Raw genomic sequence first — 17352 nt, 5'->3', positions numbered from 1 at the left:
TGTTACAGCCTTCATTTGAACTCTAGCCATTCCTAAGGGTTTAGGTTACTGTAGGAAATTAATTCTATTCAGTTAATAGGATTTATTCCTCTAAAAATTCCTTCAGCAACAACTATATTAGAAGGTTCCTAAGTCTCATATCAACTAACGGAGTATTCACTGATTTACATCATGAAAGCTCTCTAAGCACAATGCAAAAATTAAGAGTATGAAAAACTTTTTTCAAGTATTTTTCCTTCACTCTTTAACATGGAAGAAAGATTTTCTTCAAATGTAGGATTCTATAAAAATATTGGATGGCTATGCAAGAAGACAAGTTAAAAGTAGTAAATGAAACAATCTAAGACAGATATGAGCAACACATGGACATTTTAAATCTTTATAAATTAATTTATAAACCTAATAAAGACTGGTAAATTAATGCTCTGTCCTTTAGCTACAAAAAGTATTTGAAAAAGAGTTAATGTTAAATTCTCAATAATAGGGCTTGGACTGAAGTTTAGGTTATGTAAAATCATTTAGGACACAAATTATTACTTCTGTTTAGAGGAGCCAGTGTTTTAAAAATCACCATGATGCAAAATAGTAGAATTTGTATCATCTCCTATACTGATTAATGTGTTTAATTCATGTTTGGCTTGGCTCCTTTAGTTTCAGGTGTATACAAGCTTAAAAGATTCTCTTGTCAGCCAAGTCTTGTCATCCAAGAATCGATCTTTTGAAAACCACTAAATTTCTGCTTATCCTTTAATATTGACCATCAGCAGTTTCTCAGATGATACTCTCAACCAGGTAACAACTGAGCCAAGTAATGTAAAAGAATAGAAAAATTGGCTTTTGGCAAAAAATTACCACCTGAAACTGGAAGAATTTGACAGCAGTGAAACAGTGATGTTCACATAACTTCTTCAGAACTGGAATTATACAGATCTCATCTCTTCCAAGTTGAGTTGTACTTTACTTCCACTGCAGCACCTGTACTTGAGAAACTGCTCTAACTTTTTAATTTTCCTTCAGCCTGTCTGTGCTTTGTTCTGTTTGGCTTTTACAAACACCTATGATCAGGTTTGTATTAAATCCACTTCAATCTGTATTATTTTTTAATATAATGCCACGAGGTTTTTTTCTTTTTCTATGTAGATGAAACTTTCTAGGCTGTAGACCTCTAAAAATTCTGACACTGTATGAAAGCCATTTTCCAGAAAACTGTACCCAGATAATGTTTTTGTTTTATCACATACCTTTTTTTTTCCTGAGTTTGAGACTTTATAGCCAGTCTAGAAACAAGTACAAGCTATCAGAAAAATAAAATGTCTTGAAGTGTTGATTAATAGCAGTGCTAGTAACTTTTCAACAAACATTAAACACAGACTGGCAGTTTAATTGTACAGCAGTTTGTACACACAGCACACAGCCAAAGTCTGGGAAGCAATTTTACACTGTGCTGAAAAGAAAGATGCACAGAAAAAATAGTAGGTGCATGTAGCAGGGATAAATATTCTGTTCATGTGACATATAAGAACAAAACTTTCACAAGCAATTTATTTTTGACAAGCCAAAATGCTTAGGAATAGGTTGGAACAGTTATTCATAACAGTAAATTGCTGTTTCAAACAATACAGCCATCACAATGCCACAGAGAAATTCATATGACAAACTTGAACTCATCTGACACACTGCAAAGGGCTTGTTTGCCTCAGGTTTTTTTCCAGCTGTGCCTGCACTATATTCTTCTGTACAAATGCTTCTGTTTCATAGGTAATCAGCTTGAAGCAGTGATGCTTTCCTCTCTTACAGGCACAAACAGGTATGGGAGCCATATGCCCATAACACCAGGTATCACTTGCAGTGCCCATTTGTGCTCTCACTGTCCTGCTCTGCCTTAGCACCTTAAACTGGTGCTCTTTTGCATCTACTTCTCTGCATGTAAAATACAAAAGGATTCCACAACTGAATGATTTTTTTTTTAAATAGCTCTCTTGCACTGGTATTCTCACAGGGGAACACTCTTAACATTCCAGTCACCACTTCCATGTTGGCAACCCCATGAGGGTTGCCAACCCCCATCTCCTACACTGCATTACAAACTTGACTAGAATTCACTTACCTGTTTTCTTGGGACATTTTGCTCTAAGGATATTATTAGCATGTCCAGATTCCCAAGATTCACAATGTTTCTTGTTCCACAGACACCTTATTCCTGGACGAGCATTTTTACACAGCTCTTCATCTCTGAATGCCTCACAGTTGGGAGGCTTGTACACGAGGATGTCATTCAATAGAACACTTGAAAAGCCCCCAAATATATACATGGACCTATTGGGTAAAAGCAAGGAAATTTAACTGTTATTGTAGACACATTTTCTTGATTCCTTATCTATCTTGATGCACAACTAAAAACCCACATATTATCATTAAAAAAATCTTATTCTTTCTCTAATAAAGACTCTATCAGTGGTTCTTTTATTGATTACTTTTCAATTTATTTCTCCATGGAAGTTGGGAGTAACAAAAATATTGCTGAAAGTTCCCTGTGCTGTATGTATTATGGAGTGGTATATCCAAATATCTGGAAAAAGAATGAAGAGCTTTGGAAGAATGCACTCATTTTTGCAGTTAGATATTGAGAACAGAGCATGAAATACTGGCCTGCTGAAAACAAGAACATTCTTTTCAAGACAGGCAGCAACAATTGGCAAGATGGATATTTGTTTTTTGTAACATTTGGTAACATTTTTGGTGCAGTAGCTGATGACACAGGAACCAAAAGACTAAACCAGAGTCCTCACCCTTCTCATTAAAACTAAGAACTGTCTCAGGTAAAAGATAGTAATAGAAAGCCTCAATTTCTGTTGTATGATATACTCCTAAAACAGAATTAATCACAGAGTTACCAACAGCAGAAATCTGGAGAGTCTCTTGTATTGCACTGTTTTGGTACCAAAAATCTTTCCAAAAATACCACTATGTTCTTAAAAAAAAAGACATTTTTAATGTCATTAATAGAAAGTGACAGTTCTCAAAGTATCAGACATGGCTTAGATGGCATAAACCACAAAAATCATAATGAAAAACTATCAGTTGCTGAATTCATTAATTTCAAGTAATTTTGTCTTAATAAATAAATCTGTTCATTGATTAATGTCAAGTGCTCTGTGTACATACTGACAATTTAGTGCTATTTTTGTTAAAAGCAGTAAAGTATTACCTCATTTCTGACCTATACAGGATCATTTTATAGAGGATCCATAAGTTGCCCACAAATACTTCAGTACTGACTTTATTAGTGTGATGAATAATGTAGCAGAGATATAATGATCTATAATACTGCAACTTCCGATACTAGGCCAGTTGGCAACGAGCAAAGCAAAAGCTGAGACAAGTTAACAATACACATTTCTTTAAACCTGACTATTGTTTTCTGCAACTTTTCCAACTTAATATCATCTAGTTGCTGGCAGGCTTTTCCTCCTTCAGGTGGTAGAGATGATAACTGTACCAGTATCATCAAAATCTTCCCTTTTTCCCAGCAAATTTTAGTTACACAGTTATTTTGTGATTGTAGAAGAATGAAGAATTATAGCACACTGCAAAGAGAAAAAGATTTCTCCCATCACACCTAAGTGAGTGGTATACTTGGTACCAAATATGAAATTCAGTGTAGCCCTCAATGCTGAGAAAACACCTCAGTGCCCTGGAACATTCACCTAAAATGTCACTGAACAGATCCCCAGCAGACTGGGGATTAGCTGTACTGATTACCTGATGAGCACTACTTTCTTTCCCTTTTAATAAGTTACATCAGTTCTGTTATTGAACCATAGTTCACTTAAGTGTGATTTCTGCTACAGGTTTTTCCTTCAGAAAAATAGCAAGGGAAATTTAAAGACACTTCATTTACCCATTACTGACAACAGCAGTGTGACCAAATCTGTTGACATCTCGATGAAGATTAGGTTTTGGTAAAATCTTCCATTCATCACAAGCTGAAAGACAAAACACCAAGCATTTATCAAATAATATGAAAAGTTTTCAGCAAAATACATGTGAAGTATATTTTAACCACACAAGGATAAATCAACTCAACTCCTTTTAGATGCATTTGTAAGTAGATGCTTCAAGAACCTGTCAGCAACACTGATCTATCCTAACATTCATCAAGACCACAGGACATTCACAGAAGAGTCACTTTATTACACATACAGTTGTCTGCCTTCAGAGCCAACTTCAACACCCACAGGAACAAGCCCTGGCCACTGTTGCTATCAAGGATCAGTCATACTGCTCTCATGTTTACACACTCTCAAATTAGTTAGTTTCAATTTGCAAGTATTTCATGGAATATCTATGGCAGTGAACTTCGTTCTTTTCTTAAGTGTTTTAAGATAAACTATCAGTCGTCCAGATGTGCAACCCATCTCATTATTGTCTTACTTTTGGTATCTTGATTTAAGTATGCTACTAATTACTTTCCACATACTTGAGAGGAATGCTGAATCAGGATCTCCACATCAAATTCATTATTCAAGCACATTTCTTTTGGAACTGCTGTACACAAATGAGGTTTCAGTATGGTTTATTTTTTTCTTTCCTGACTAGAGTTTCAGTTCTTTAGAATAATTACTCCTTTCTTCATTATTTCCTACTTAAACTTTACTGACTTCATATATTCAAATCCCACAGTAATAGAAATAGGGAGCACCTACAGATTGAAACATCAATGAAAATGAAGGGTTTTGCACCTTAATTTGGGTAGAGGCATCTCTCAGTAGTCAGATCATAACACCTCACTCCTCAGCTTAAAAAGGCAGAAATGGATAAGTCCAGGAGAAACAAACTGTCTTCCAAGCTGGTATTGTTCCCACTGTCAGAACAGCTCAACTCTGCCAGTGTTGCTGTTCTGGCATTTCTAATGCAGCAAATCATTCACAGCAGAAAATTATTGACAGCAGCACCTTGTGCAGTCAGCATCCTGTTAGCAAATCACACTGGAACACCGTGTGCAAGGTCACACGAGGATGGACTCAGCACCCAGGAGGGGACAGCATGGCCCAGCTATGGCAGCAACACCTCTAAGTCAGCTTGGGCTTCCACCAAATCACAGCCTGAGCCCATCGAGAGGGCCAGTGTGAGACCATGGCTGTGATAAAGAAATCAATTACACCTCTTTATAAATTGGAAACAGAAACTAAAAGCACATTATTACTGGAGTAATACAGATGGGCTCAACCAGCAATAATTTTGACATCAGGTGGTGGAGTCGATGGAATTAGCAGGGTGAGGAAAGTATAGCAAGTTTCATACACGGTCTTATGGAGCAATGCACCCCAAAATTTTTACTTCTTTCTCAACTCCTACCTTCTATCACCATCACTGTTAACATTATATTATCATAACACTATGGAATTATTACTATACTTCATCTTTCACAGTTGTTCTTTTCTTATTTTCTCTACTTAAACAGAGTGGTGAAAGTATGCACAATGCCAGAGAGATATTCCTGAAACAGTTTCAACCAAAAATCAAGCATTTTAACAATTGACCAGCAAAATCTTACTGTTACACTTTAAAATCAAGTCCTTGCTGCTGTTAAGCGGCTGCACATTAACAGACACAGCACGTGTGAGCTCGTGTGCCTTTGATGGTAAAGAAAACAACTTAGAAAACCCACACCAAATTCCCATATGATTTTAAAACTCACACCAAATTTTCATCTGATCTTGGGAAGTGTTGACATTAATTTTCTTATTTTTACAAACATATACATTATGAGCATAAATATATAGTCTTTCTTGTACTTAGACATTTATTTTAGAGAAAGTGGCATTTAACACCAAGGGAAGACCATAAAACCATATTAAAGGCTGATTTTCAGATGAGGAACCCCTGAGGGCTGGAGATATAATAATTCCTTTCTCACTGATGGTATTTTTCAAACTGGCAGGTCTTTTCAATAGACTACAAGAAAAAAAAAGAGGGAGGAAAGCTTATTACAAATAGCCTCCCCTCTTATCTCCTCCTAGACTTCTCAATGAGTACTGAACACTGAACAGAGCACTGTGCAAGAAAAATACTTTTGCTCAGCTTTCAATTCCTGATGTGAGTTTCTCTGTACAGTTGATTAATACAAAATACAGATAGCTAGCCAACTGATTCCTGGGGTTTTTCAGCAAAGAATCAAATAGAATTCATCCCTGCCCATCATCTTCAAACTCCTTTTGAACACCTTTAAGCATCCAAATTTTCAGTCTTCACTGTATCATTCCAAGAAAAAAATTACAAATGGCAAACGTAATATAATTTATAACATGATTTATCAATATTAAAGCATTCTGCGTGTTGTGTGCATTATATTAAGTCTAATAATGATGGTAAACTGTGCAGCAAATAGTATCTTTTCCTCCATAAAATGTTATGACCTCAAGATATTTTACTGATAGAAAGTGGAAGATAGTTGTATCTGTTCTATCTGTAACCAGGTACAGCACACAGCACATGGAAGCACACTCTGCTTTAATAGAACCAGTTACTAAGCAGATGAAGAAACAATACTATTCATTCCAAACTTATTAGCAGAATTTTTAGCCACTGAAAAGTACAAGGAGAAATAAAGGGATTTTTCCTTTCTATTATGAAGGCTTCTGCTTTAAGAATAAGCTGTACCACATTATAACATTAAAAGAAAAATTTCATCCTCCTCCCTGGTGTAGATTAAATGGTTCCCAGATGATACAGAAGTGGCACTGACAGTGACTAGCCAGTCACACACATTTCTGCGATAAAACATCACAGAAATGCACTGGATTTGAAGCAATCCAGCTGAGAAAATCCCCACTTGAACTTTGCACAGGGTATTGCTCTCCAGAGCCCTGAATGCAACAGGTCAGGCCTCAGCACATCTCATCTACAACCTACTGGCCACACTGCATTACTGATATCAGAAAGGATGACCTGGACGTTTCACAGGAAAGTTGTCAATGCTGCAACAGTATTCATGCACTACTGGAAGGTTCCCCAGTATGATTTTATAGGAAAAAAAAAAACAAAACAAAACAAAACCAAACCAAACCAAAAAAAAAAAAAAAACAAAAACAAACCCCAAACAGAAAGCAACCCTATAATTTCTAATCAACATGATAGTGTCAGTTGAATTTGATTTTAAAAATTTAACTAATTAGGCTTACCAAAATGTGACTGAACAGAGGAAAAAAAATAATAGAAAAATAAAAATAAGAAGAAAAAGTTGTTAGGATAGTCTTTAAAAAAGAGGCAACGAAGGTTCCACACTTTACCTTTAGGATCACATTTTTATTTTGGCACTGGCAGACTGATTTAGTGACAACCTCTTCCTGCATTCAGAGCTTTGTTTTATGAAACCACTACTTTATGCTTAGATTTATCAAATAATTTCTAAATTTCCAACTATTTAAATAGATTTGAAATGCCAATGTATTTATTCTGTTCAATCACACTCTGCAACAATACAATGCAGCTTCATGTGCTACACAGAATCCACTGCCAGCTTTGCTTCTATTTTCCCTTTACATATTTCTAATAATTACTAAGTTCATTTTTCTTTTGTGAAAGTAGTAATGCTGGTTCACAACATATGGACACCATTACACCTCTGTCTGGTTCTCATTTATGACTCTGGATCACTAAACACTGAACATAAACAGCTAAAACATCATGAAAATTATGTACTAGCAGAAAACTTATTTTCTGAGTCTTTCCATACTTCATAAATATTTTTCTTTAATCAGATAATAAAAATCTCCTTACTCTCAGGAAAACACAATATCAAGTATGTTCAAAACAGCATGAATCGAATTTCAACTCTAGAACTAACATCTACAACAGAGTCTACACACATAACAGTGACTCCCCGAGCAGTAAAAAGAAATCAACAACCTCACACTTTGCTATTAAAGGGAGCAATTAGTGCATTATATTATTATGGCTTTGCTCTTCTAATAGCACAGCAATATGGAGGTAATTGCTGCTACAGACTGCACCAAAACTGCATTTATAACTTAAGTGTTTAGGAACACATAAAACTTAATCTTGCACAGGCACTGATTTACATTTTCTTTGTGATGGCACGCTCATACCCATTTGTAACTCCAGAAACAGAGAGAACTTCAAAAACAGATGCATTCACATTGGAAAAAAATTCACAGATATTTAAACTACTTCATTTTGTTAACAGCAAAGACTAGAGGTGAAACAATTTACTTTACAAGCAAACAATTTATGAATAAACAATTCATTTTTATTACAAAATACAAGCAATATGTTTGATTACAAGTGGAACTAAAGTCAATCTCATTAAATCATTTTGAATTTTTTTCAAAATAGGAAAATGTTTCTAAGCTTTTTTTTGAACACCCTGGAAGAAACTTAATACTTCACATGCAATATTGTCTTTCATAAGCAATTGAATTTGCATACTTTTTAATCCATAATAATAAACTGAAATCCAGATAGCAACAAAAGAAATATTATGGAGTATATTATTCGTGTCAACATATGGGTTATTGCACTTCTCCCACAGATCCCAAACAATGCAGAACTCCAACCACCACTAAGAGAAAGCACAGAAACAGCTGCCATATTCCCAGGATTTCAGGTTTTGGCTTTTATAGAGATTCCCTGACCATAATTCTCTGTACATATTAAGGGTATCCAGACACCTTAGCAACTGTCAAATGTGGAACAAAAGGACTGAGACTAAATACTTCATAAACTCAAACTCTTAAGGAACTTAGGCAAGCAGAGATATATTTACTAAGTGCACCATTTGGCCAGAAACTAAAACAAATATCCTAAGTCTTTAAAAAAAGCTTTTATTTGTTTTTTTTCAATACTGGTCTCAGACATTAGAATCTGTTTTAAACTCTGATTCTGTGTGTCTAATAATCTATTTTTATCTGCAAATTTTGCATGTGCATACTCATAAAATATAATCTAAATTATTTTTCTAAGATCTGATTGAAACAGAAATGTAAGTTTTAAGCATATGGGGGCCCTTGTAAAGAAAAGCCATAACCAACATCATTCAGAAAACTGCAGGTCAACCCCAGCATTCAAGACTGTCCCCATTGCCAAGCTTCCTCTTTCAGATTAATGAAGCAGTAACAGCACAGCTGGAAAATACCTGACCTCTACAAGAATGACACTCTCTGGATCTTTAAGGGGCTTCCAGAGCAACCCAGGGGCAACCTGGTGGTAAAAAAAATCAAAGCAGAACAGAAGTATACCAAGGCCAGATTTCTAAAGCTCTTTTTCTTAATGCAGCAGTCTTCCCATCATGTATTTACTGCTATATAAGTAAATACATCAAGCAATATTAAACTATAGCAGTTTTTTATATCATCTCCCCATCTCTGTGTCTTCACCTTTAACAGATTTGCCATAGGTATTTCAAATTACAGAACTGAGCTGTTGACTCACGACACATTTAAATGTCTAAAACTTGTTACAGACTAAGCTCAGAACTTAGAGAGCAATGACTGACTCAGAAAAGCAGAGGGGGGGAAGGTAACTCTGTCCTAAGCTTGGTAAAATGAATTGCTCTCTGGAGATACTTCTCACTGTGCCTGGACTAGAGGAGGAATGTGGATTACCAAACTGCATTAGAAACCAACCTTTCAGAAAGCTGAGCTTGACTGAGATGAAGCCACATGAGCAGTTATTCCACATTAATATGAAAAGCAGAGTTTTCATGGGTAATAAAAAGCTGAAGCAATCTATCCAGAGGACCGTGTCACATATAATAAGAGAGATAATCAAAAGTGCTCTCTAGCCCAACTTAAACATAAATAGCATAGGCTCTATCTCCAGGATTCAGCTGGTTTCCAGACAGCATCCATTTTTTACAAGACAAGGCTAACACTCCATCACTTGCAAGGTATCTAGGAAATGTGATGCTGATAGCATTGAATATTTTTTCTTCCAAGCATTGTTCAAAAACTCATGATAAAAAGTAAATAAGATTCTGAAATATATCTATTGCATAATTATTTAATTCTTCATAAAATATTTCAAGTTTTCTGAAAAATATGTCTTTATCAAATGTGTGCTGTGAGATTTGTTTCTGAGTCGGTAAAATGAATATTACAGAAGAATAAGTCTGAATCAAATCAGTCTTCATACAGTCCATTTTTTAAGATTAATTACTACATCCAAAGAGTGATTACTACATCCACTTCTTTTGTACTTCATCAGCTTCATAACACATGGAGAATGTGACTTGCATGAGAATACAAATACCAAATTAAATATAACCAACTAGACAAACCAAAATATCATTCTACTTAAGAAAAAAAAAATAGTATAAAGCATTTTCATGAAAGATGATAAAAAACTACCAGTGTGTGAAAGTCAGAAAGTTACATTAATTCAGATCTTATGACTCACACTATTGATCTGTAAGAGCACATTTACAAATAAATGTAGACCAATAAATAATACGATGCTCTAAAATGAGAAAGGAGCCCTGTTTCATTAAAAATTAAATCCACATGTAAACTGAAGTGAGAACAAAATCAATAGCTCACACCATCAGATGCCTATAAGAAGCTATGGAATATGCAAGAGAGGGTTACAGTAAAAAAATTCAGCTGTTTTGCTAAGGTATTATTTGCACACCCATTAAAACCTGCAGGAAATAACCCATATATATTCCATGTACTGAAATTAGTCATTAGTTTTGTATTAAAGCAAAGAAATTGCATTGATATCTACAGTGAATGCCATAAAGAGCCATTAACTAGTCCTGAAAGAAGGATAATGTCTCAGCCTCTCCTACCACTGTAGGCAGCTGATAAAGGCTTGCCAAAAGCAGATCCAGGCAATATCCACAGGCTGTTCTCACCAGGAGCATGCATGAGTGCATTTCCAGGCTGCTCTGACACAGTTCCCTTTTTTTTGCTCCCAGGACAAGAGACTGTGCTTTTTGGCCCCAGTGTGTGCTGTAGGATTATATTTAAAGCCCGATTAAGAGTTATATGTTTATATTTAAATCCTATGCATAAAATATGGGCATGAACATCAGGGAAGGGAAAAACTATTTATGGTAAGAACAGCACTGGCACAAGATAGGAAAAAGATTATGGACTCATAAAATTCTCTGCTATTTATAGCCTTCACAATCCTATAGGGAGGCTTTTCCATAAGTGTACAGCTCAAAGGGTTGGAACCACTCACCAGAATGAAAGCTGACACCCACCTAGTCTTGTCTTATCACAGTTTTCCTCCCAACTATATTCTTATCATATATTTACAAACAACAATCTTTTTTGCTCTCAGCCACACTCTTGTGAAATTATATATACCACATCCTTTTATCATCTCCTAAAGGCTCCTCATGCTTCACTCAGCCCTAATACCACTTGCCATGTAGAGCCTTTTTTCAGTTTGTCTTCCTTAAAAGTGTGCTGCCAAAATACTAAAAAAATATTCAGGGCCTTGAGAATGGCATGGATGCTGCTACGCCTTGCCCCACAAACCAAAATCTTTAGATTTAGCTGGACTTGAGAAAGCAAAATTGTGATATTTAAAACCAAAAGGAGAAAAAAAACAGTACAACACATACCTATATCATATGAAAGAAAGTCAGCAGAAAAACACTTTGCACCATTGCTCAGGGAAGTATCATTATGAGTGTTTCCACCAAAAATGAGCATAGCTCCATTGATTAAGACAGCTGAATGAAGGTATCTTGCAAAGCCACTCTCTTTCAAAATAGTCCTACAAAACATAAGAACAAATACATAGTAACACATGAAAAACTAAATATGGGCATCAAGAAAATTTGTATGTGAAAGCAACACAAACCAAGAAAAATAGTAAACCATATCTATTACTTATTAATACAATGACATATAATCAGATCGTTTATAGGATTATCCATTTTCTCATGGTACAAAAAAAATATATATTTAAAATATCACACTTTTAGTTAAAATAAAACAGTTTGCCAAATAATATAGCTGAAACTAGTTTTAACATGTTTATATTCTTCAGAAATGATTACTGATATGACAAATTTTACTCAAAACTGAATGAAAACTCATTCATAGCAGTAATTCCTATCCTTATATATCCTTAGCCATGTTAGTTTTTTGCTCAAGAAATGCAATAAAAAATTCTTTAGAAGGCTAAAGTAATCTTTAGACCTTCCTTAAAATTACAAAAGGAAAAAAGAAAATCCAATTAATTGAACACAGAAAAAGAATGGTAGAAGGCATTCTAGGTATAAAAACACTTGCACTGCTTCATAAAGTTATTCAGACTGGTGAACTCAAACACAGCAAATTTCAGTGCTAAAAAAAAACTGTTCAGGCAATTGAGGCTTTGATCTCTGTCTTTATTCACTTCAGCCTGAGTGTGTGTGGTCTGCTTTGTGCCAGAGCAATGGCACAGCCCCAAGAGTAGCCAGGAGCTATCAATGCCACAGTCTGAAAGGGGCAGATGTGGGGCCAGTAGAAAGAACAGAATACAACTTGATTCAATCCCAGCAAATAAATCTTACCAAGGAAGAGAGCAACCATCTGTGGGTTTTGCCAGATGAATTAGTTAAGCAGACCAGCTGTAGACATGTTTGTGAAGAGCTGATTAGATCACCAGTACAAAATACCTTTTACATTCTCCTATTACCCTTTCATTGTTTCAGTAATCTAAGTTTACAAGCTTAGAATCTATTTTTCATTTATGTTACTACACACTGCTCAAATCTACAATTAAGCTGTTAGTCATTTGTTTCCTGTAAGAAACTGACTCAACAATCTTTCCTTATGATTGAATAATACTCTCTCTTGAACCACTCTCATATTTGTTAAGTATTTTTACATCATCATCATGTTTGAGGGAAAAGGTTTAAAGTACATCTCATTTTTCTTACCTAATATCATAATCAACAAACTTGAAATATTTTAAGTGATAAAAGACTGCATGTTTAAAAAAGTTGAAAGGAAAGCATCAAACCTGAATTCTCATATTATTATTGAAATAAATTCCCCCCTAGCCCTGGAAAGTAACATCAAAAGAAATATCAAAGACTAAATGAAAATAAATGAGCTTTTTTATTGCATAAAAATGTGACAATTCCTTCAATCCACTTACTTACCCACACATGTGCTTCTGCTTTTGACCCTTTTTCTTTTCTTTCCTATTAAGGGACTTGCTTTTCTCCTGTGTATTTCTGATTAACATACTTTGAAAACAGAGCAGCACATAAGTGTGTTTGTCTAACCACAAATTGGATTGATACAGGGTACTTATGGTACTCCCAAATAAATGTGGTATTTAGGTTCAACTCATCAGCTAGCAATATAGAAAATGAGAATTATATGGAAGTAGAACAAGACTTTTTTTAAGTTATTTTCAAGTGACAATGGAGGAATTCTGCTGCTATGACTTGAAAGAATGATAATATCCTAAGAATATGTTATCTTTGTCCATCTGGACTACAGAGACCTTCCTACCTTTTGGTTTTCCAGTTTTCTACAGCCTCTATTGCCTAATTTACACTAATTGCTATACACTAGGCTCTGCCTTGATGATCTGCCTTGCAGCTGTCTACAAATAGTTGTGTTGATCACTAAAGGCCTGAAGAGACATACACTGTTCTGGGGATAACTAAGGATTCTCCTCTACACAGTGGATATAAAAAATCTCCACAGGTTTCTTTTTTGGGTTACTCACTTTCCTACTTGTAACCCAACTGCAGTGCCCCACTCCTGGTCCCTACCACAGTGTTTGGGGGTTTTTTTCTTGTAATTTTTGCATATTGTGTGCTGAGTTTCATCCCTCCCAGCAACAGCAACTTTTCCTCAAGATTCAGCAGAACTGGAAGTTTGTTAATTTGGCCATGATTTTCACTATTCATTAGCATCACTAATGAGGGCAATCTAGAGAACTCTCCAACACATATCAACCCCATGCAAATTCTGTGAGAGTCTCAGCAGGTTTCCCCTGAATCCATTATTTATGCACATATTCGTGTATCTGCAAACATTACTGGGTGTTAACTACACCAGTGCCAAGTGCTGCAGGCAGCAGCACCACTCTGGAATGGTAACAGAAACACCCAGAAGCCAGCAGGTGCTTCCAGCTTCAGGCCATTATCCAAGCCCAGCTCCAGTTGTGCCCAGCTGCAGCAGCAGGGCAGTGATGCAAAGCAATGCAGGTATTGCCAGCACTGTAATACCCCACTGTGTATTAGGAATACAGTCCACATTAGGAATTAAAATACTGCCCTCTCACATTCCAAGAAACATAAAGCTTGTTTATTTGATATTAAGAAATTAAAACCTACATGGAACTGAATTGAACAGATAATCAGATTTGTGTACCTCAACTTAGTGAAGCCTATGAACCTCTGCCAGATCAGTCACAGAAATGGAATGAGGGCCAGAGACTAACAGTGAGGACCAGCAAATGGCATGGACATGGGCATGAGAGAGCTATAAAAATTCCAACTTTTCCTCATACCACACCTATCCAGTGCCACATTCAGTCTCTCACCCCACTGAGTGCTTTGAATGCTAATCATAACGTGTCACAGATACAGTAAAGTTTTTATTAGTACATGGCATTACTCCATCCTCTGAGCCCATTTGCAGTCCCTTAATAAAATTCACTCCCGGTGTAAAAACAAAACAAATACTTGAGTTCTCTACAAGCTACAGAGAATGCTACTTTACTATAGAGTCAAATGAAGTATCCTTTATTAGTTTTTATATGAATAATGCATAAAAATATTCCAGCAATTATTATTATTTTGTTGAACAGACCATCAAAGGAAAAAAATATCACTTTGTTCCAAAAATAGAATAGGAAAGCATTAAAATTCCAGGAACTCAGAAATACATTAAAAGGGGAAAAATAAATTCTTGCAATAATGTTTCCAAATGCCATGAGTTAATGATATTAGAACCTCAATGAAAACAAACCCATGTTTCCAAGATCTGAGAGCAAGTTTGAGGTGCTTAAAGTGAAGCCATTAGAACTCTAGACAAATATTAAATTGCAAGAATAAAATGTTCAAAGAAATAGTTCTTGATCTCAAATAATTTCTAAGGTAAGGAAAAACCTTCAAGGTCACTTTCTGAACATAACATACAAGTAGCCTTCATAAATTACAATAAACTTGAACAAGGAACTGATAGAAATAGAAACACCAAGAGCATTCATAACTAAGGATTCCTACATAATACCAGAGGTCTTCTCTCTTATTTCTGACAGTTTTGTGAAAAATACCCTTCCACAGTTCTTAGGGTTTTCTCCTTCTTTAAAAAGCAGCCACTGTAACATACACCAGCAGTATATTGACACCATGAGGAAACAGCTCACATGTGCTATTTCTGCACAGGGGTTGTGTCTGGAAGGAAGAACCTTTTCCTGATTTTTAGAGCATGCACAAAGCTTCCTCCCTGCCATCCTTTTAATGAATAGCTCCACTAATCCATTGAATCAAGCATAGTGCCTCACCACAATTCTTCCATTTTGCTGCAGAGAATGTGTTGTTCTGAAATGTGCAAAGGGTATAGAGGTACCTGCAGGACTTTGCTAGAACCTTAGTCTACACTTCTGTTTTCTTCAGTAACCTATAATTTGGTTTCCTACATCATAAATCCAACTTACCATGTCCGAGTATTAACTTCATATCTGTAAAGATCATCCACCAATCCATATTTATTGCCAGGCAATGCTTTGTATCCACCATGGACATAAATAGATTTTGTCAGTTCATCATAGACACTGGTATGGCCATATCCACCTTGAACAATTGCTCCTTTCGTTTCTGGTACAAGCCAAGAGTTAGACCCTTGAAAAGACATTAAAAAACCACAATTTAAAGGCTTACTACTGCTAAATCACAATACTGGGTTATAAAATGATTTACAATATAAGTCTAAATACAGCAATAACTATTGAGATTTATTTTAAGAAGTAGTTTTATACCAATGTATCAAAATACCTGCAATTAGATAGTGTTGTCAGACTATTGCCTGCTATTCCTAATCAAATCAAAACTACATCATTGTCACAGCTGCCAGGCAGTATCTCACCCTCTCCCACATGTGACTTCAGCACTCACACAAACAAACAAAAAGCCCAAAGCTTTTTGAAAATATGAAATTAGGAGTTATGATTAATTCTCACCAGAGATGGCTGATGAGAATTCTGTGCTCCAGCTCCTTCAGATTCATTAGGAACACCTGTGCTCAGTCACAGGGAGTCTGAGGAGCCTGGCAGACACTGAACTGCAGTGAGTCGTGAGAAGCACGTAACATAAGGCAGCTCCAAGTGTGCACGAATATGGGCAGACACTTTGGGAGTAACCATAAAATTATTGAGCTAAAATCCATTTCCAACCACTGCTTCTCAGTTCTTTAACTGCAAATATACCCATTCAGTTGCAGAAGACTCACAAAAGAATAATTTGATGGCAGCTCATTCAATTGGCATTTAAATCCATGTTTTACATCACATGATTAATAACTGCAAAGAGACACCAAATAAAACCAGCCACAACAGCTGTTATGACTGAAGAAGAGAATACAATAGGTGTCTCTTTTTTTTTTTTTACCATAGCAAAAAAAAAAAATAAAAAGACACCTATTAAGTTCCTGCAGCCTGTAGCCCCAAAATGTCTTTTTTCCCCCCTCCATCTTCCCAGATGATGATGTAAGTCACAAAAAGAGCAAGCCAGGAGAGGAGGTATTTCCTGCACAAGGCAGCCTATACAGAAGAGCCTGTGATGACTGGGAGCCAGTGCTACACATGTGAAACAAGAAGTAATTCACTTCCAGCCTTGTGGAGATTGTCAGCACAGAGAGCCTGGACACGGACGTCCAAAGTGGAGCCATCTCCCAGTTCTTAACTGGCTACCATCATAAAGTTACTCATCCAAGGCTAGCACACACCACCATACATCTTGCTTCCTCTGAAAGTCAGGCTAAATCCCATTGCAATTTTTATCTGATATTATGTAGGTAGTTTAGATTAACTCTTTTCACTCTAGATTCTCAGGAAGAGGCTCATGATTTTCCATTATTACTTTTGCTATCATACTTTCCTTAAATAGTTTCCAGGCATTGCCTCTATAAGTAATTTTTTTCAGTAACAAGTGCTTATGGCAAGTTATAAAGTATAGATTCTGAGGAAAAATTGTGATGATTTTTGTGTGTATGAATGCTCATATTTGTGGTAATACACTATTTATAACTGACACAGAATATTTACATTATTTATGTGTGGTCTAATGTAAGCAGTATTTTATTTCAATCCCCATGTTGGATATTATCAAGCTATGGAGAAGTGCAATTCTGAACACAAATTTCA

General features: G+C 35.8%; 1 protein-coding gene across 1 annotated transcript in view; it reads right to left on the bottom strand.

The window, feature by feature from the left end:
• Window positions 1-17352, bottom strand: part of ATRNL1 (attractin like 1) — a 431686-nt gene that overhangs the window by 344375 nt on the left and 69959 nt on the right. The window contains exons 9-12 of the mRNA XM_009087164.4: window positions 15649-15832; window positions 11597-11751; window positions 3902-3986; window positions 2108-2316 (exon numbers count right to left, since the gene is read on the bottom strand). Of these exons, the coding sequence (XP_009085412.1) occupies window positions 2108-2316; window positions 3902-3986; window positions 11597-11751; window positions 15649-15832 (633 nt within the window). The remainder of the gene's footprint in view (window positions 1-2107; window positions 2317-3901; window positions 3987-11596; window positions 11752-15648; window positions 15833-17352) is intronic.

This window comes from Serinus canaria, chromosome 6 (genome assembly GCF_022539315.1).
Source record: "Serinus canaria isolate serCan28SL12 chromosome 6, serCan2020, whole genome shotgun sequence".
Classification (NCBI taxonomy): domain Eukaryota; kingdom Metazoa; phylum Chordata; class Aves; order Passeriformes; family Fringillidae; genus Serinus; species Serinus canaria.
The sequence above is the reverse complement of the archived record's forward strand: the minus strand, read 5'-3'. Positions and strand labels throughout refer to the sequence as shown.